This window comes from Bidens hawaiensis, unplaced genomic scaffold (genome assembly GCF_021521415.1).
Source record: "Bidens hawaiensis isolate Kalapana, Puna unplaced genomic scaffold, B.hawaiensis_p1.1 tig00004283_1, whole genome shotgun sequence".
Taxonomy (NCBI): Eukaryota; Viridiplantae; Streptophyta; class Magnoliopsida; order Asterales; family Asteraceae; genus Bidens; species Bidens hawaiensis.
The window spans coordinates 1,977,082-1,997,951 of NW_027491258.1; the positions used below are offsets into that span (position 1 = coordinate 1,977,082).

A 20,870-nucleotide genomic window follows, 5' to 3' on the forward strand; every position below is an offset into this window, starting at 1 on the left:
ATGTTTATATGTAATGCGAATTTATCCGTTTATGATACATTTAATACATTTTGAGTTGGGCCCCTCCGACGTTTTCGCCCAAGTTTCACCACTAACCAAGACCCGACAATATCGTAAATAACCATATCTGATCTGTTCAGATATCACTAGTTTTAATGTAAGAAGAAAACGATCAGACCGTCACCCAACCCGGACCGGACCTGTTTAATGATATTATACTATATATAAAGCAAAACTTAAAGCTACAGTAATATGATATGAGGTCCAATCAGTGGCTGCCAAGTTTCCTTTTTTTTTTTAATATTTCGATTTTGTTTGGGTATTTAGAGGGTGTTTGGGATTGCTTATTTTCACCAACTTATAATTTATAAACTTTTTGAAAATTAATAAGGTGTTTGAGATTGCTTATATCGTGAGATGAAAAGTTTCACAAGTTACGCTTTTGTAACTTATTAACTTAATGAAAAATTACAACGATGCAAAATAAGGAATCCCAAACACCCCCTTAATCATTTGAAACTAACTTAGCTATTAAAAGTAGAAGTTGGTGTGGTGGTTTTGTTGTGTTGTTGCATGTACTAAGTCCCGAGTTTGAGTCTCTATGAGCCGTTTTTTTATTTTTTTTATTTTCACTTGAAAGTAATAATTGTAGCTGTTGTGGTGGTATTGTTTGTTGTTGCAATTTGCAAGTCCCGAATTCAAGCCTTTTTGAAGCCATTTTATTTGTTTTTGTTTTTTTTAAATTGAAATAGATTTTTGTATTTATAGATTCCATACTAAATCAAGCAATGAATGAGTAAGGTGGTGTGGTGTTTTGTTTTTTAATTTATTATAAATAGTTAGTTTGCGGAATTATTTCTTTGGTTTAGTTTTGATACCGTAAAGGACGTTGCTGATGCCAACCGAATTCGCGTCAACTTATAGAAACGACAGCCGGGTGTAACCAACACATAACTGTCCAGCGCGCCCTCGGGTAACAACCTAGTTCTCATAACCCGATACCTGACCGTATTGTAAATAACCAGGTTTGATCCGGGTATATCTAAACCCAACAAAAGCGGGAAGCGAAACAATTGCGATGTGTAAACGGCGGGAATTTTCCCACTCTCGAAATAAACTAAAAATTTAGCCTATAAATATCAATACTCACTATTTTCTCTCTCTTCGCTCCTCATTTACCCTCTTTTAGATTTGGAGAACTGAAGCCAAAACCCTAACCGTAAACTGATCAATTCGATCGCCATGGCCGGACACTCCAAATCCAAGGACTCAACGGACGAGTCTCTCTCTAATTCCAATTCCTCCGAGGAGGAGCCGCAGCTCAACGATCCGGTGGTGGAGGAAGAAGACGAGGAAGAACTCGAAGCCGTTGCTCGGACTGCCGATTCCGACGAGGAGGATAACGGAACTGCTGCGGCCGGTGAGGAGCAGGATGAGGATGAAGAAGACGAGGTTCGTTTTGTTGTTCATTTTGGTTAGTTAGTGGTTATGTTAGGGTTTGTAGTCATGTATGACGGTTTAATTGTACGATTTAGGTTAAATTTAGTGTGAATTTGTTGCTAGGGTTTTGAATTTGTTTTCTTTTGATTATGCGTAGCTTATTTGATGAAAGTTTGTTAATGTAATGTAATTATTGTTTCACCTTGTGTAATGGGGATTTGGTGATTTAGAGGTTTCAGCTAGTTTTATGGAGAGTGATGTGCTAGGGTTTTGTGTTTGTTTTGTTTTGTATGTGTAGCTGAAGTTGTAGTTTGTTTATGCTTGTTCAGTAAGCGTAGCTTATTTGATAAAGTTATGTCAATGAAATATATTTATTGTTTGTTAAAGCTGGCGTTATGAGGATTTAGTGATTTAGAGGTTTTAGCTAGTGTTATAGAGTGTGATGTGCTAGGGGTTTTGAATTTGTTTTGTATGTGTAGCTGCAGTTCTGGTTTGGTTATGGTTTATGTATTTATAGCTTATTTGATGGAAATTTGTTAATGAGAGAGAATTGTTTTTTCATTTTGTGTTTTGTGGTTTTAGTGGTTTAGAAGTATTAGTTATTGATTTGATGAAGTTCTTGTTTACAGAGCTGGTTTTGTTTGAATACATGCTGTAGTATGTTTGATTTGAGTTAAATTTTGGTTACTGGTAGTTGAGATATGTATATAGAGTTTACTTAGGTTTATGATGTTTATGACATTGTTATGGTTTTTAGAGATATTTTATGCACTGTCCGAGAGTGGAGGTGAGTTAAGATGAATTAGTATTGTTATTTTTCTCCGTGTAACCGGTGTATGGTATTGAACAGGCACAGAATGATATTTCTCGTCGTGAGAAGGCTAGGTTGAAGGAAATGCAGAGGTTGAAAAAACAAAAAGTACAAGACATATTGGACCAACAGAATGCTTCTATTGATGCTGATATGGTGTGTTATTTAGAAAAATAACAATACTTTTGATGCTTTTTTATGTTAAAATTAACTGAAGTAATGTGTTTGTGTTGCTTATTTTACAATATGACAGAATAGCAAGGGAAAGGGGAAATTGAAGTTCTTACTTCAGCAGACAGAATTATTTGCTCACTTTGCCAAGAGTGACCAATCTGCTTCTCAGAAGAAGGTGAAGGGAAGGTAATAACTTTACGGACTTGTTGAACTTTGTTACTTGATTTTTTTGTGATTGTTTTTTATTTAAAGCATTAAACTTTTCTAATGGCTTTGTGCTTGCTTTATTTTGGTTATTAGTGGTCGTCATGCATCAAAACTGACCGAAGAAGAAGAGGATGAAGTGTACCTTAAGGAGGAAGAAGATGGGTTGTCTGGAGCAGGGCATACACGTCTGTTGGTGCAGCCATCTTGTAAGTTTTTTTCTTTTTTGTTTAATAGTACTGGTTTGTCAACACAAGGATTCTATTTTTTCCCTCTTTTCTGTACTAGCTAAGATTTAAACCCGGGACAAAGTTTTTTAATTGTTACCATTTTTACGACCCTTGGTGGTTTAGGTAATACTTATTTTAAGAGAAGTGTTATTATGCGATTTGGTAAAATTTTGATCAAGTTCTTGTTAAAAAAAGCTCTTATTTTTTTTCTTGATGATCAATGCATAAAGTGTTGCTATGTTTTTTAGATCAGAGGGAGTGTTTTATACTTGTTTTAAAAAAATGTATAAAGAAGGTTTTTAGTGGTGTTTTTTTCCCCTTTTTTAAAATATATGTTTCAATGTTATAAGGTATAGCTGGCCTTTTGAATCTAATTTTGGGTATGTAATTCTTTGACAGGTATTACGGGGAAGATGAGAGATTATCAACTTGCAGGGTTAAATTGGCTTATACGATTATATGAAAATGGCATAAATGGCATTCTTGCGGATGAAATGGTACAGCCAGTGATTTTAATATTCACTATCAGTTTTATCATGCAATTATTACTTTCTGTTTATTTGATTACTTATTTTTATCATTTTATAATTGTTCAGGGTCTTGGTAAAACTTTACAAACCATCTCCTTGCTTGGTTATTTGCATGAATTTAGAGGAATTACTGGCCCTCACATGGTCGTTGCTCCTAAATCCACACTTGGAAACTGGATGAATGAGATTAAACGTTTTTGCCCGGTGTTGCGTCCTGTTAAGTTTCTTGGGAACCCAGATGAAAGGGTATGTTACGGGCATTGTTTTTAGCTGAATTTATTGTTAGTTTTTCTTAATATAGTCTTAAAGTTTAAGTGTTGATATTTGATTTTATCTGATTTTACAGAAATACATACGAGAAGAGCTACTTGTTGCTGGAAAGTTTGATGTGTGTGTCACTAGTTTTGAAATGGCTATTAAAGAGAAGTCTACTCTACGCCGTTTTAGCTGGCGCTATATTATAATCGATGAAGCTCATCGAATTAAGAATGAAAATTCACTTCTTTCAAAGACCATGAGGATCTACAATACCAATTATCGTCTTTTAATAACTGGCACACCACTTCAGGTACTGGAAATGATACTTCATTTTATTTCTTTGTAGTTAGTTAACTTGATTTTCATGCATGGTTTATGTTTATCATGAAAGCTATCAGGCCTTTCAAAGTTTTTGTTTTTTCTTTTTAACCATTTGTTTTAAATCTTGTGGTTTTTGTTGTAGTTTTAATCATATTTATATATTTTTTATGCAGAACAATCTTCATGAGCTTTGGGCACTGCTGAACTTTTTGCTACCTGAGATATTTAGTTCTGCTGAAACATTCGACGAGTGGTTTCAAATTTCTGGTGAAAATGATCAAGAGGAGGTTGTTCAACAGCTTCACAAGGTATGTTGAGTGCTTAGTTTATAAATTTTTGTACTTTGATATCTGTTATACTACTGCATATCTTATTTGTTTTTATCATGTTTAGGTCCTGCGGCCTTTTCTACTTCGAAGATTGAAGTCTGATGTTGAGAAAGGTTTACCTCCCAAGAAAGAAACCATTCTCAAAGTTGGAATGTCTCAAATGCAAAAACAGTATTACAAGGCTTTATTGCAGAAAGATCTTGAGGTTGTAAATGCTGGTGGGGAGAGAAAACGTCTGTTGAATATTGCTATGCAGCTTAGAAAATGTTGTAATCATCCATATCTTTTTCAAGGAGCCGAACCTGGCCCTCCTTATACTACTGGGGACCATCTTGTAGAAAATGCAGGTGATTGTCTTACCTTTATATTCCTATATGGCTGCATCATTTTATTTGATGCTCATATGTTCATTGGTGTGCTGTCTATTAATAAATTTCTTTTAATCACAGGTAAAATGGTACTTCTAGACAAGTTGCTTCCAAAATTAAAGGAGCGTGATTCAAGGGTTCTAATATTCTCACAGGTTCATACTTTTAGTTTTTTCGTTTTGTATGGTTTTATATTCAGCTTATTGTTGAAGCCATGAATGAATGTTTATTAAAAAATTCCCGGGTGAGTATACTAATGTAATTTAAACTTGTAGATGACAAGGCTTCTGGACATTCTAGAAGATTATTTGATGTATCGTGGATATAAATATTGTCGAATTGATGGAAATACTGGCGGTGAAGATCGTGATGCTTCTATTGAAGCTTTTAATAAACCAGGAAGTGAAAAGTTTGTTTTCTTGCTGTCAACTAGAGCAGGAGGTCTTGGTATCAATCTTGCTACAGCTGATATTGTCATTCTTTATGATAGTGACTGGTAATACATCTTTTGTCTACTGTTTTTAGTATTTTTTGGATTCTTCTAACAAACTTGTATTTACTGTAAATATTGTGTAGGAATCCACAAGTGGATTTGCAAGCTCAGGATCGTGCTCATAGAATTGGGCAAAAAAAAGAAGTTCAAGTGTTCCGTTTTTGCACTGAGGTCTGTCTTAGTTTCTTTCTTTTGCATTTAATTAGAAGCTGCTGTACTTATAGTTTACTAATCCTTTTATGGTCATATTGATGATTGCAGTACACTATAGAGGAAAAGGTCATTGAAAGAGCTTATAAGAAGCTTGCACTTGATGCATTGGTTATTCAACAAGGACGTTTAGCTGAGCAAAAGAGTAATCATTCTTGATACCAAATTATCATACATGCATACCACTTGTAACTATTGGATTTCTGTGTGCCTTATTATATTCTGACTTTTCTGTACAGCTGTGAACAAAGATGAGTTGCTACAAATGGTGAGGTTTGGTGCTGAAATGGTTTTCAGTTCTAAGGATAGTACAATCACAGATGAAGATATCGATAGAATCATTGCTAAAGGAGAAGAGGCAACTGCTGAACTTGATGCTAAGATGAAAAAGTTTACAGAAGATGCAATTAAGTTTAAAATGGATGACAGTAAGTTTATTATCTTTGCTAATTTTGTGTTTGTGTTATTTTAACAGATACTAAACTAAACATATATTTACATGCAGCTGCTGATTTGTATGACTTTGATGATGATAAGGATGAGAACAAGTTTGACTTTAAGAAGATTGTCAGTGATAATTGGGTCGAACCTCCAAAAAGAGAGCGAAAGCGAAAGTAATTGTTACTTCTGATTTCATGGTATTTTAACAATCTTGTAATCAATCACTTGGCTAAGTGTCACTTTTTTTCAGCTACTCAGAATCAGAATACTTTAAGCAAACAATGCGTCAAGGTGGTCCCACAAAACCCAAGGAACCAAGAATTCCTCGTATGCCACAACTGTAAGTTTCTTTTTTAATGATTTGTTTTGTTTAATAACATAAAACTGTTCCCTTTTCTTCAACTTCAAATAACCACTTGCAATGCTTCTCTTGGACTTGCTACATCTTAATGTAGGCATGACTTCCAGTTCTTCAACACACAGAGACTCAGTGAACTCTATGAGAAAGAAGTGCGCTATCTCATGGTGGTAATAACACTATTAACTTGTTAACTTTTTCCACCTTTCTGTTGTTTTGAATAGTCACATCACTCTATTGCTGGTTTTTTCCACCTTTGGTGCTGATATTTTTGTGCACACTTCTGATGCCTTTTCTTTGTTTTTTGATTCTTCAGCAGGCACAACAGAAGAATCAAGTTAAGGACTCGATTGAGGTTGATGAGCCAGAAGGTAAAAATAGTTATTTTCATTGTTTATTATATTATTTTCGTGAGTATTGAGTAATCGATTATTAATTCTTTAGAGGTGGGAGACCCTTTGACTGCTGAAGAGCAAGAAGAAAAAGAGAAACTACTGGAAGAAGTATCTTTTTGTTTTTTACTTTATATTTGAATGAGCACTAGTTCTTAATTTGTTTTGGATTTTTTAAGTGTTTACTTAGTTTTGAAATTGTTAATTTACAAACTTTATTCTTTATTTCAGGGTTTCTCAACATGGAGTAGGAGAGACTTCAATACTTTTATAAGGGCCTGTGAGAAGTATGGCCGGAATGATGTGAATAGTATTGCTTCAGAAATGGAAGGGAAATCAGAGAAGGAAGTTGAAAGATACGCTCGTGTGTTTAAAGAGAGATACAAGGAATTGAATGGTAAGTTCATACATATAACTTCAAAGCGTCTGTACGTACGCATGTATGTATATGTATTCTCATTAATGATATGATTGCAACTACAGATTATGATCGGATCATCAAAAATATTGAAAGAGGAGAGGCTAGAATTTCACGTAAAGATGAAATAATGAAAGCAATAGGAAAGAAACTGGACCGTTACAAGAATCCTTGGTTGGAGCTTAAAATTCAGTATGGTCAGAACAAAGGCAAGCTTTACAATGAAGAATGTGATCGATTCATGGTACTAATTCTACTCATAATCTTTACTTCTAAAAATCAGTTATCTTTTTGCTAACAAGATGATGAATATACAGATTTGCATGGTTCACAAACTTGGGTATGGAAACTGGGACGAGCTGAAGGCAGCATTCAGGACATCACCTTTGTTCAGATTCGATTGGTTTGTGAAATCTCGAACCACCCAAGAACTTGCAAGGAGATGTGATACTCTCATTCGTTTGGTTGAGAGGGAAAATCAAGAATACGACGAGAGGGAGAGGCAGGCTCGTAAGGAGAAGAAACTTGCCAAGGTTTGACTTTTGACTTCATTTTTTAACTTGCTTAACCTGTCACATATTCCTTTGATAAATTGTCATGTTCACATGAATATTTCAGAACTCGACTCCATCAAAGCGGGCCTTGTCAAGACAAGCTAATGAGAGCCCTCCGCCTTCTTCTATGAAGAAACGCAAGCAGTCATTGATGGATGACTATGTTAGCTCGGTAATCAAGGCTACTCTTAGTCCCTTCCTGTTGTGATGTTTTAATCTAATCTGCACCCTTAATGTGTAAGCTCGTGTTGATTAGTGAATGGTGTATTTTTTTTGCAGGGAAAGAAGGGCAAGTGACAGCTTACTGATATGTGATTTTTGAGACTGTTGGATTAGTAGTTGTATTAGTATATACATGGATTGGCATTTGTTATATGATGCCTCTTAGTAGGCCCATGGATCTCTATTTACTTAGGTTTCGTTTATTCGGGCTTCAGACTGTAATCAGATTCCAAGTACGAATCCTGGATTTGGATTTTGTATCAGCTCTAACTATCATACTTTTGTTATGACTCATATGGTCTTGTTTCGGTTATGGTTTATTTGTTTATTTTTTAAGATATTTGTAATCTTAAGTTCAACTTAGGCTAAAGATAAATGCAATTATAAAATGGGATTACATAAAAAAGACTGCATCTAAAACTAAAATAGGTTTTTTTTCTCTTGGATACCGTATTTGGTATCGGTATTGGTACCAAGATTTTAAAAATTTGGTATTTGTTAGTTTTTTGTTACTTCGAAATTCGAATAGAGTTTTGTTGAGTAGTCTAACACATGAATATTAAGTGGGTATTTTGTTATAGTTTATTGGTTTTTTTTTTATTGTAGTATGATTGGTATTACTGTTTTTGTTTTATAGTTTGTTGAATGCTGGTACTCATACCAACGTAGCCAATTTGGTACTTGTCGCATATAGATATCCGGAGTGATTCAGCTAAATATTACTTTTTCCTGTGTAGATACCAAGTTTAGTAGACTTGAAAATAAAAAGAACGAAGTGGTACCAAAGCATGTATTGTACTAATACCCATTACTAATCAATGCTTGTGCCATAAAATTTGGTACGGTACCCGATAACCGTACTGATACCCATACTCATACCAATACTTGTACTTTGTTACGGTACTTGGTAACCAGTTGTAGTGATTTTGGGCACGGGTACCGGGTACGACTTCGGTCTCATCCCTATTTTTATATATAAAAATGAGATTTGATGATGATCAAGGATTCGAGAAGGCAATTAGTAAAATAAAGGTTTCATATAATGTTGGAACAATGTGTTAAGTGAACTGAAATTTGTTTGCTAAACACATGATATGGTAACAACGAGAATACTTGTGTATGGTGTGTATAACATGAAACTTTATCGGTGTAGTAGCATGACTTTCCCAAAGAAGCCCTAAAAAATCCGAGGCCTAGAGCTAGTAAAAAAAATGAAACTCTAAAATATAAACTCAATGACTTGTACATAGTTCTTAAAAAACAAAGAATGCCACCTGTAGGAATTAAACCCGAAACATTTAATTCCATGTACCTACAATTTTTTCGTCGCATTCAATAGTCATTTACTCATTTTATGTTTAAAAATAAATTTGTATATGAAATATATACAATTCTTTTTATTGATTATGAGCTCATGAGAGAATGGGCCTGTGTAGTAGCAAACATACAACATTAAGTATTACCGTGTTCTTAGAATTACCATAATAATATTCAAAGGAACGGAAAATAAATCAACGTCACGCCATAGTCATAAAATACTTGATAGAAACATATTATCGTAACGGAAAGTGATTCAAAATCTTAAGTAAGAAGTTACACATTTCTTTGGAGCCATGTTTTGACTCCACGGTAAACCATCTGGCAATTGACATCAATCACCATTGACGTGAGCAAGTTAACCGCCATAACCATTGACCGAACCATTACTATCATAACCGAACCGATTTTAACTGACATAATCGGTTGGTCGGTCTAATGAATTTTCGAAAACCGCCAAATACGAGTCGGTTTTGGTTCAAGATAACTCCGACCCCGTCATAACCAAACCGCCCCATTAGTAATGCTTTTATCGTTTTTTAGACCTGTCACAGGAAATCAAAAAAAATGTAAGGACTTTTTTTATTGAAGATGGTGATTGGGATTAACTTTCACCAAACATGTTCTTGGATTATACCTTTTTGATGTTTTTGGTTCAACATTTGTTATCGAATTAGCTTGAATTTTATTGTTTGAATTACATCATACCGTTTTGTTTGAATGTTTTGTTTTGTTGGATTATGTCATATTGTTTTGTTTTTTTGTTAATATTTGATACCAAACTTTTAAGCCCAACTACTTTGTTTTGGTCATGATTAACCGACTCAGTATAGTAATCGAAATCGATTAACAGAAACCACCATAACAGATATTTTATGGTTAATCTATTAACCAACATAACAATTATTATTATGAATTTAGTCCAAAACCGTCACAAACTCATGCACACACCAAATCACGAACACCAAACAGGTTAACCATTTTGACCGCCATATATTCAGCTCCACCAGTTCGATACACGCTAATGGAGTCATCATCATCATCATCAAGCCACCACAAGCAATCAGTTGATTCTCACTCCAATCACAAACGCTTTATACTCAACCACTTAAAGCCAGCAATCGTTAACAAATCATGCGCCATTTGTTTAAACCTAATTAAACAAGCAGCCGTAATTACAATATGTTTGCACGCCTACTGCACCGACTGTATTCGCAAATGGAGTGATCAGAAGCGGACGTGTCCGCTCTGTAACGCTCAGTTCGCTTCGCTGTTTGTTCAAATCGATTTTAATTCCATGAGTTTCCGTACACAACATTTGTTACCTGTCAGAGAGTCAGGTGCAAAAGTCAACGATAGAGTTAGGGATTTTGACCGTAGGCGTAGAGATTTCGTGGCTCAACGAAGGTCAGCCTTTTTAGTTAAACCTAGGGTTTCCGTTTTCGTGAGAAGTTAACCGTAAACGAACTGAACGAACATGATGTTCGTGTTTGTTCATTTAAGTTTAGCCGAACATGAACACATAATGTTCGTTCATTAAGGAAAAAATGAGCATGTTCGGTCCGTGTTAGTTCGGTTAAAACTAAATGTCTAAATGAACTGTTCACGGACTTAAACGAACATATTTGGACTAACATAAGCAGACACAAATTAACATAATTGACCAAACAAATTAAATACCATCAAAATTTATCTGAACATACATGAACTTAAAAAAATGAATATCAATGAACGAACATAATATGTGCTCATGTTCGTTCATTTAATTAAACGAGCAAAATTTTTTTGTTCATGTTCATTCGTTTATTAAATTAAAGGACTTCCTGCAGGAATATTCATGAACGTTCGGTTCGTTTATAGGCATTCTCAGGGTTTCTATTTTAATATTTGTTTATATTCTGTTCACTCTCAGGGCTATTGGAATATCAAGAGAACTGAATGTTGTTAACAGAAGAACAAGGCCATTACCGAAGCAGAGGTCATTTGGGCAGTCCAGTATGCTGCCTCCTGGTGTTGGCAAAGAGAGAATTCTGCAGTGGCGTGCAAGGTATAACACGTACAGCAATGTTTAGTTTAGTGCAAGTTTCTTTTTTTTTTCGGTAAGGTGATTTGGCGTTTGTTTGGTGACATGCTTTTATGAATATGTATTTGCAGCATATATAAGCAAAACATGGTTGCTGTACCTTGCCCTACCCGAAAGTCTATTGAGCAGGTATGCAGCTTACAAAATTTTAACTATTTACTGTTTATCATATTATTAACATTTTCATTAGATTTATTATTTCTATTTTTAGGCTAAACTTGAAAATGGAGATAGTTAAAATGGCCACGTTCTATTGATTTTGTGTTGCTGTGTACATTGAAGTTGAAATGACTGCATAAACTTAGTATTACCCTCATTGATTGAAAATTAATTTTATTGATAAAGTGGGTTGATAAAAAAAAAAACTTGAAGGGGTCACTTTCAATCTAGTCTCGAATGATCGTTGATCGTTTGTCACAATATATGGAACGTTAGTTTATCAACCCACTTTATCAATAAAAGTAATTTATAAACCTTTTATAAATTTATCGTATAAACCTTTTATATTTGATTTATAGCATTCCATACCTCCAAGCAGCAAGTGTCATCTTAATGTTCAATACTCCTTTTTATTCAGGAAGAAGCTTAACATAAATTTTTGTTTTTGTTCTACGTGTTGATTCTCTAGAGTCTGCTACGATTTTGAAGTTAACAGCTTGCATTTGCTTCGAGAATGTTAAGATATAATTAGATTTGTGTACTTTCAGGGATGTATGGGAAGAAACAGTAACAAGGAAATTATACTAAAGAGAATAGAACCATGGATACACAGGGAACTCCATGCTGTTCTTGGGGATCCAACTCCAGTCATACTCGTCCATTTGGTGACATCACTCTTTATCTCAAGCCTTGAACGAACTCATGAGAATGACCATCTTGAACGTTTGCAACCTTTTCTGCTTGAACGGACGACTACATTCTGGCATGAACTCAGGTATGCGTATGTTGTCTCTAGCTATCATTAAGTTTGTAGTTCACATTAAAATTTGGAATTTATAAACTTCCTTGCGTGAGTTTTCTGTGTGTATGTTTGTGTTACGAACCTTGTTCGTTAATCAAATGGTCCAAAGAAAATAGATAGAAACCAGATTAGAAATCATAGATTTTTGGAAGAAACTTTGATTGTTAAATCATCATTTTTCATTCATAATCCTAACACATAAGAACTAGTAGCTTATATAGCCGAGATACATAACTGACCCACTACTTAATTAAATACCCACTACAAAGTACTAAACGGACAATTATCAATCTAAACAAATACAAAGAACATAGAAAGGTTGCATTGCATGGCATTGAGTTGTAGGTATGGAAACGTGGGTGTGGTGCTAGATCGTGGCACACAACAATCCCTCCCGCTTGAAGAAACCGTGTCCACACGGTTGAGAATCTGGACACGATTTGACGCCTTGCCATGGTGGTCGCCATTCGAGCCTTCCAACGGCGTTCGGAGCAGTCACCACGGTGGGCGCCACTCCTTGAAAGACCGGAAATATGCATGGTTATCTCTATTAGTGCGGGTAAAATACTCAAAATCAAACCCATGAAAAAGGGTTGTTGCTGGGGTGGGTCGTGGAGGTGGGTGTGAAACAGTGAGGGTTGAGCCAAGTGTTGGTGCAGGCGGTTGTGATAATGGCGGTACAACGATGGTTGCAAACAACACAGGTGGAGGTGGTTTGATGACAGCAGATGGTGGTGGTGAGGCGGCAGTGGCCGGTGTTGGCGTTGTGGGTGCGCAAGCGACAGAGGTTGGGAACCGAGGTCGGTTTTTGAGAAGATTGATCACCTCAGCAATAGTTGATATGATTCGATCCAACGACTCGTTCCATTCTTGAGTGTCCATAGAGTGGATCAAGACCGCTCTGATACCACTGATGTGGTTAGATCGGTTCAAGCAAAAAAGATGAGAAAGGAAGGAGTTTTAGAATGGAGAACTGGAACAATTTTCTCCATAATATTACTCAAAACGAAATTCCCTTTTAAAGGGTACAAATCACAATTACCACTACTTCCACTTTCCTACTAAATTGGAACATGCAAACATGGAGAACCAAGTATTGCCCACGATCTCCTTTATTCCCTCACAAATAACAAGACAAAGTAAAAGACAAATAATTAAAACAAATACTAAATAATAATCCACATGCAGGTGGACGTCATGCATGGCTTGATTAAGTGTGCATGAGATTGGTAGACGTGTAACAATCTGATGCGGTTAGATCGGTTCAAGCAAAAAGGAAGAGAAAGGAAAGAGTTTTAGAATGGAGAACTGGAACAATTTTCTGCATTCTAAAATTCTTTCCTTTCTCTTCCTTTTTGCTTGAACCGATCTAACCACATCAGTGGTATCAGAGCGGTGGTGATCTTCAATGGATACCTGACAGAAAGCTAGTGAGCAATTCCAACAACATACTCAAGAATCCCTTGACAAACTCCAAGCCATGCTCGAAAAAATGACGGGGGATTACCAGCCCTCCACTCCACCGTTCAAGCCATCCAACAAAACAACTTCCATGCTTCAAGCAGTGACCTGACCCATGGCCATAACAACCACCACCACTTGAAACTCTTCTTGACCCGGTTCGCGGGTGATGACCCGATTACTTGGCTATTTCAAGCCGGACAGTTCTTCGACTACCAGAAGATTCTCAGATTCCCGATGACGAGCACACCCACCTGGCCTCTCTCCACCTCGACGGGATAGCCCTTCAGTGGTACAAATGGTACACAAAATCCCTTGACAAACTCCAAGCCATGTTCAATGGATACCCGACAGAAAGCTAGTGAGCAATTCCAACAACACACTCAAGAATCCCTTGACAAACTCCAAGCCATGTTTGAAAAAATGATGGGGGATTACCAGGCTCTCCACTCCACCGTTCAAGCCATCCAACAAAACAACTTCCATGCTTCAAGCAGTGACCTGACCCATGGCCATATCAACCACCACCACTTGAAACTCTTCTTAGCCCGGTTCGCGGGTGATGACCCGATTACTTGGCTGTTTCAAACCGAACAGTTCTTCGACTACCAGAAGATTCCCGATGACGAGCACACCCACCTGGCCTCTTTCCACCTCGACGGCATAGCCCTTCAGTGGTACAAATGGTACACAAAATTTTGTGGGCCGCTTGCTTGGGCGGAATTTTCCACTGCTCTCCTTCATCGTTTTGGCTCGACCGACTTCGAAGACCCCTCCGAAGCCCTTTCCTGTCTCACACAGACGACGATTGTTTCAGCTTATCAAGAAGAGTGAGCGTCTCTCGCACCGGGTTGACGGGTTGCCCAATGTTTTTCTCCTCGGTTGCTTTGTTGGTGGGTTGAAAGACGAGATTCGTTTGGAGGTCAAGATTAAGAAACCCCGGAATTTATCTGAAGCTATCGGCATCGCTAGCTTGGTGGAGGACAAACTGAACCTCCAGCGTAAACCTTTTTCCTCCTCCGAAACCTTAACACCCTCTAAACCCTGACCCACTTCGGCTGGCCTATTGGGCCCTGGCCCATCCACACGTTTACCTCTACCATCTCCTAACCCTATCCGCCGTCTTTCTGGCCAAGAGGCCCGAGCCTGTCGTGAAAAAGGGCTCTTGTGACGATCGTTATTCCCCCGGCCACAAGTGTACCAAGCCGTAACTCTTTATGATTGAAGATGTTCATGAGACGTCGGAGGAAAACCCGCCACCGTCCACCGACGACCACTAGGCTGAGATTTCCTTCCACGCCATCTCCGGGGCTCTCACTCCTCAGATTCTACGCCTTCCCGGGCAGATTCAGAACAAGCAGGTGATCGTGCTAGTCGACGGCGGTAGCACCCATAATTTCATCGATCAAGCCCTAGTCGAGCGCTTCGGATTGATAATGGATAAAGATATTCCGTTCAAGGTTGTTGTGGGTAACCGTGAACATGTCTCTTGTGCCGGTCGCATCCGTGGGTTAACTCTAACGATTCAAGGGTTTGTGATCACGTCTGATTTCTTTGTCTTACCCATGGCAGCTTACCCTGTTGTCCTCGGAGTCCAGTGGCTAAAAACTCTCGGTCCAGTCGAGATTAATTATGACAAGCTTACCCTTGGGATCCACCTAGCCGGCTCTTCCCATAAACTCCAGGGCCTTCGTGGCTCCGACTTGGCAGCCTTACAGTTACATGAAGCACTCCCCTTGCATGGCCCTGTTCTCCTGTTACAAATCAGCCTTGCCTCCACCGAGCCATCTCCCGAACCCACCCTTTGTCTCGAAATCCAACGGGTCCTCCATCGTTTTGCAACCGTTTTTCAAGAACCCACTTCCTTACCACCTAGACGTTCCCAGGACCATAGTATCCCATTAGTTCCGGGAGCCTGCCCGGTCACAACTCGTCCTTACCGGCAACCCTATCTTCAAAAAACTTAGATCGAATGCTAAGTCAAGGAATTACTACGCCAAGGGTCGATCCGTCCGAGCCACAGCCCTTTTTCCTCTCCTGTGCTCCTGGTTAAGAATGCGGATGGTTCGTGGCAATTTTGTATCAACTACCGTTCTCTAAATGACATCACTATCAAAGACAAATATTCTAATTCGGTTATAGATGAGCTTCTCGACGAACTCCATGGTTCTCGTCTCTACTGCAAATTGGACCTCCGCTCCGGTTACCACTAGATACGCGTGCGCGATGATGACATCTATAAGACGGCTTTTTGCACTCATGATGGCCACTATGAATTTGTCGTCATGCCGTTTGGTCTCACAAACGCCCCTGCTACGTTTCAGTCGCTCATGAATGACCTTTTTCGCCCTTATGTTCGTAAGTTTCTATTGGTTTTCTTTTGACGACATTTTAGTGTATTTAAAGTCTTTGGCGGATCATGTTGAGCACCTCACTATTGTTCTGGAAGCCAGTTGCTTATATGCCAAACACTCCAAGTGTTGCTTCGGGGTCCCGTGGGTGCATTACTTGGCGATCGAAACCGCCAAGGTTCAGTCGGTTCTATCTTGGCCCACACCGACCACTGCCAAGGGCGTCCGAGGTTTTTTGGGGTTGGCCTGTTACTACCGGAAATTCATCAAGGGTTTTGGGGGTATTGCCGCTCCGTTACACCAGCTGGTGGGAAAGGGTCCTTTTGTTTGGTCAGCCGACGCCGACCAAGCCTTCAATTCCTTGAAGGTGGCTTTAACCCCCACCCCCACCCCCACCTTGGGCCTTCCGGACTGGTCACTTCCGTTTACCATTGAGTGTGATGCAAGCGGGGTGGGAATCGGGGCCGTTTTGACCCAGAAGGGCAAGCCACTTGCTTATTTTAGTGCACTCCTCAAAGGATCCGTGCTATCGTGGTCGGCGTACGAGAAGGAAATGTTGGCTGTTGTGCAGGCGGTGCGCAAGTGGTGTCACTATTTGTTGGGTCGACCCTTTGTGGTTAAAACTGACCATATGAGTCTTATATACTTGCTGGAACAGCGCATCACTACACCTGCACAAGCAAGGTCTTAAATCTATGACATGCGTCGCCCGAAGGGGGTCACTTTGGGTTCCAAAAAACCTTGCATAAGGTTAAACAAACCTTTTGGTGGATCGGTCTTAAAGAGCAGGTTAAGAGCTATATCAAACACTGCCAAGTTTGCCAACGTTTCAAGTCTGATAGTATGTCACCAGCTGGCCTTTTGCAACCCTTGCCCATTCCGGAATGGGTATGGGACGATATCAGTATGGACTTTGTTGAAGGTCTTCCGAATTCTAAAGGGTTTACTGTAATCATGGTAGTAGTCGATCGGCTTTCTAAATACATCCACCTTGTTCCCTTGTAACCATATGAGTCTTAAATACTTGCTGGAACAGCGCATCACTACACCTGCACAAGCAAGGTGGCTTCCCAAACTCTTGGGATTTGATTACACTATTGAGTACAAGAAAGGGGTCACCAACAAGGGGGCAGGGGGGCAGATGCTCTCTCCAGACTTCCAGAATATCACTTTATGGCTGTTTTCCATCCTTGTTCCACCATTTGGCAAGACATTCAGCAAGAGGTACGATCTGACCCATTTTTTAATAACTTATCTTCGGGTTCGGCTCGCGGGGTTTTAAAGCACTTGATCTTCCGAGATGGAGTTTGGTTTCAGAAAGGAGTTATCCTTTTGAGTCCAATATCCCCCTTAATTGACAAGGTCTTAAATCTATGACATGCGTCGCCCGAAGGGGGTCACTTTGGGTTCCAAAAAACCTTGCATAAGGTTAAACAAACCTTTTGGTGGATCGGTCTTAAAGAGCAGGTTAAGAGCTATATCAAACACTGCCAAGTTTGCCAACGTTTCAAGTCTGATAGTATGTCACCAGCTGGCCTTTTGCAACCCTTGCCCATTCCGGAATGGGTATGGGACGATATCAGTATGGACTTTGTTGAAGGTCTTCCGAATTCTAAAGGGTTTACTGTAATCATGGTAGTAGTCGATCGGCTTTCTAAATACATCCACCTTGTTCCCTTGCACCACCCTTTCACAGCTTCAACCGTGGCACGAGAATTTCTTGTGCATGTCGTTAAACTTCATGGTTTCCCCAAAACAGTGGTGAGTGATAGAGATAAAGTCTTCACAAGCTCCTTTTGGCAATCTGTTTTAACTCCAAGGCACTACCCAATACATGAGTTCTAGCTACGACCCTCAAACGGATGGCCAAACCGAAGTGGTTAATCGCGTCATCGAACAGTATTTGCGTTGTTTTGCAGGTGACCAACCAAAGAAGTGGGTGGATTGGCTCCCTTGGGCTGAGTATAGCTACAACACCTCTGTTCATTCTTCTACAAAGATGGTTCCGTTCGAGGTCGTTTACGGGCGTACAGCCTCTAGGCTTCTTCCGTACGTTCTAGGAACAACACAACATCAAGAGGTCGATGATTTTTTACGTGATCGTGAGGGCATTCTGCAACAACTTAAGAAGAATTTGGTTGTGGCCCAAAACCGTATGAAGATTCAGGCGGATAAGAAGCGACAAGAGGTTCATTTTAATGAAGGTGATCTCGTGTTTGTTAAGCTGCAACCTTACCGCCAGATCACGCTTGCACAAAGGTCGTCTAACAAGCTGGCACCAAGGTTTTTGGGCCTTACAAAGTTCTTCGGAGGGTGGGACAGGTTGCCTATCAGTTAGAATTGCCGCCCAATTCGTTAATCCATGATGTTTTCCACATTAGTCTTCTATGCAAATGTGAAGGACCAGATACTACCCCTAGTCCAATGGTGATTAACGACACTACTCTTACGTCTTCGCACCCGCAGCCGGAGTATGTCTTGGACGAAAGGGTGATCCACAAAGGTAAATACCGTCCTCGTACAGAGATCTTGGTTAAATGGGTGGGTTGTAGTCGGGAGGAGGCAACTTGGGAAACAAAGTGGCGGTTTGCAAAAGCTCATCCTGATTTTCACCTTGCGGACAAGGTTGGTTCAAGCGGGGTGGATTGTTACACGTCTACCAATCCCATGCACACTTGATCAAGCCATGCATGGCGTCCACCTGCATGTGGATTATTATTTAGTATTTGTTTTAATTATTTTAGTTATTTGTGAGGGAATAAAGGAGATCGTGGGCAATTCTTGGTTCTCCATGTTTGCATGTTCCAATTTAGTAGGAAAGTGGAAGTAGTGGTAGTTGTGATTTGTACCCTTTAAAAGGAATTTTGTTTTGAGTAATATTATGCAGAAAGTTGTTCCAGTTCTCCATTCTAAAATTCTTTCCTTTCTCTTCCTTTTTGCTTGAACCGATCTAACCACATCAGTTTGTATTACTGTAATGAAGAACATCTCATTATTTACATATATTGTATTTTTGGAATCAACTGATGGAAATATTAAGAATACTGAAGCTCGTGCGGTTTCAATCAAAGAATGTGTATATCAGTCAGCAATCATCGGATTGCTTTACATTTGGTCCAGTTTTGTGTTCTAACCGCCGTATATTTTTTGTCTACAGATGTTTTGCAGAAAGCTCGCTGAACATAGAAACATATGACACAGTAGTTAAATATGAAAAAGTTTCAAACTGAAGACTGTTATTGGATTCATTACTTGTATCCATGTGGGAATTTCGGGAGCACCTATAATATGGATGAAACCAAAAAGCAATCCCAAGTCTGGATGAAGATAATCGGGCCAATTTGTCGTGCAGGCTAGGTGCCAGTTGAGTGTGGTTCGCATAAGGGTACGGGTTTAAAATTGATATCCTCCATACCTACTAAAGAGTGGTGTGTTTTCATTCCTATTCACCTTGTTATCAAACCCATGCCTGCAGTGATCAGCCCGTAGGGACCTGCTTTGATGATTTGAAGTTAGTATGGTTATTGTGCCCACACTCAAAACCTAAAGTAACCCCCTAATCTTTAAATGCAGCATTGTCATATGGGTTTGGTGTTTCAGATTGTTGGAACTTGGAACCCTCAAGCAATGAAGCTGCAAATCCATATTCACAATAGTCAGTTGAAATCGTTTGTGAGCACCGACCCAAATTGTTTTCACCAGACCCATTTAGCTCGGCCCTGATTCAATTACCAGGCTTTGAATCTGCTGTTCTCTTTTCAAGGGCACATATAATTGGCACTTATACTAAAGTATTGTATACTTCATTTGAAATCAATTTAGATGTATGCCTTTTCCACCTCACTTCACATATCACATTTACCCTATCACAACGCAAGTTCTTGAGTGTAAAATGTGAAACAATCTACTAAACACGTGGCGTCACTTTTTTTCACACCGGCACAACGCATAGCCTAAGGGATCACACACAGGGCCACAAAACACACTTAAAACTAACACAAATGGACCTTAAATCCTTTAGTTTACTACAATCCTTCGTAGTGACAGCGTCTAACTTTGCCCTTAACTAGCTTTTGTATAAACATACAAACAACTGAACAAGCATACATGAATCCCCTAACTTACCATTATTTGTAGAGGCATACGGGTGACAAATTTCACAGTTAGGGAGACACTGATAATAGATATTCTCATAGCAGTAAAGACTTGTGGAACAAATATGGCCAACGTGTTACGTAACTCGTCTTAATAATAAAATGCCGATTCATGTGGAATAAGACTTTCTCAAATGACCAAGGAATCTATTCTATAAGGAAACCATGTTTTTAAAGAACGCATTAAGGTAAGCAGTTGCAAAGTTATTATGTAATCATATTATGCTGCTCTCACTTTATTTGAGAAACTAGTTTACCTGAACAATATACTTTCGGTGTTGCAGGTGTGGACAGAATAGCAATTGAGCAAAACATTTTGGAAACAACTTTATAAATGGACTTCAAATCACCGTTCGACCCCCTCCCTCGTTAAAACTTTCGAGCGTTTAAAAGTGGCGCATTGTATAACTTACACACAAAGATCTTAATTTATTTGCTAGATGACCCGAGCAACTATGATGATGCTCGAAAGTATCATGATACACCATAATTTTCTAACATTATCACACGTAGCATTTTGAAGAGAAACAACAAAGCAAATACTCAAAAAATAAAACACATACACAAACATGAGGCAAATTGATGTTATATCAATATTCAAAGACAGAGTAAACAATTGGAAAACATTTTGCATACATAATAGATATTGGCACAACCATACCCAAAAAATGTTCATTTTATGATTCTCTCCTATTAAGTAGAGGTGCACAAAATAACCGGTTCCGGACCCGACCAGGAACCGGTTCCTACCCATACCCTGCCAGAGTATAGGACCGCCCGAGTATAGGAC

General features: G+C 38.8%; 2 protein-coding genes across 4 annotated transcripts; both read left to right on the top strand.

Moving 5' to 3' along the window:
• Positions 1 to 1,196: 1,196 nt before the first annotated feature.
• Positions 1,197 to 8,066, top strand: LOC143626241 (ISWI chromatin-remodeling complex ATPase CHR11-like). Of its 3 annotated transcripts, XM_077096391.1 has the most exons (24): positions 1,198 to 1,452; positions 2,291 to 2,407; positions 2,505 to 2,611; positions 2,726 to 2,838; positions 3,259 to 3,356; positions 3,456 to 3,635; positions 3,736 to 3,957; positions 4,142 to 4,276; positions 4,362 to 4,644; positions 4,747 to 4,820; positions 4,941 to 5,161; positions 5,242 to 5,329; positions 5,420 to 5,513; positions 5,608 to 5,796; positions 5,874 to 5,982; positions 6,060 to 6,149; positions 6,265 to 6,337; positions 6,484 to 6,538; positions 6,612 to 6,670; positions 6,791 to 6,956; positions 7,043 to 7,221; positions 7,295 to 7,510; positions 7,596 to 7,703; positions 7,811 to 8,066. In XM_077096391.1, exons 1-24 carry the CDS (start codon positions 1,243 to 1,245, stop codon positions 7,826 to 7,828), a joined length of 3,204 nt encoding a protein of 1,067 aa, XP_076952506.1. In that variant the 5' UTR covers positions 1,198 to 1,242; the 3' UTR covers positions 7,829 to 8,066. The 3 variants fall into 3 exon arrangements, with proteins under 3 accessions (XP_076952505.1, XP_076952506.1, XP_076952504.1); XM_077096390.1 differs by lacking the exon at positions 7,811 to 8,066 and having other exon boundaries at positions 1,197 to 1,452; positions 6,487 to 6,538; positions 7,596 to 7,754; XM_077096389.1 differs by lacking the exon at positions 7,811 to 8,066 and having other exon boundaries at positions 7,596 to 7,754.
• Positions 8,067 to 10,074: 2,008 nt separating this feature from the next.
• Positions 10,075 to 19,677, top strand: LOC143626242 (uncharacterized). The gene is made up of 5 exons (XM_077096392.1): positions 10,075 to 10,477; positions 10,983 to 11,117; positions 11,225 to 11,282; positions 11,861 to 12,087; positions 19,084 to 19,677. The coding sequence occupies exons 1-5, from the start codon at positions 10,095 to 10,097 to the stop codon at positions 19,154 to 19,156; spliced, it is 876 nt and encodes a 291-aa protein (XP_076952507.1). The 5' UTR covers positions 10,075 to 10,094; the 3' UTR covers positions 19,157 to 19,677.
• Positions 19,678 to 20,870: the final 1,193 nt, after the last annotated feature.

Coding starts and splice junctions, on each gene's coding strand:
- LOC143626241 (XM_077096389.1), top strand. CDS start 1,243: ATGGCCGGACACTCCAAATCCAAGGACTCAACGGACGAGTCTCTCTCT. Junction 3,958..4,141: donor TAACTGGCACACCACTTCAG/GTACTGGAAATG, acceptor TTTTTTATGCAG/AACAATCTTCATGAGCTTTG. Junction 6,539..6,611: donor TGAGGTTGATGAGCCAGAAG/GTAAAAATAGTT, acceptor TTAATTCTTTAG/AGGTGGGAGACCCTTTGACT.
- LOC143626242 (XM_077096392.1), top strand. CDS start 10,095: ATGGAGTCATCATCATCATCATCAAGCCACCACAAGCAATCAGTTGAT. Junction 11,118..11,224: donor ATTCTGCAGTGGCGTGCAAG/GTATAACACGTA, acceptor ATGTATTTGCAG/CATATATAAGCAAAACATGG. Junction 11,283..11,860: donor CCCGAAAGTCTATTGAGCAG/GTATGCAGCTTA, acceptor GTGTACTTTCAG/GGATGTATGGGAAGAAACAG.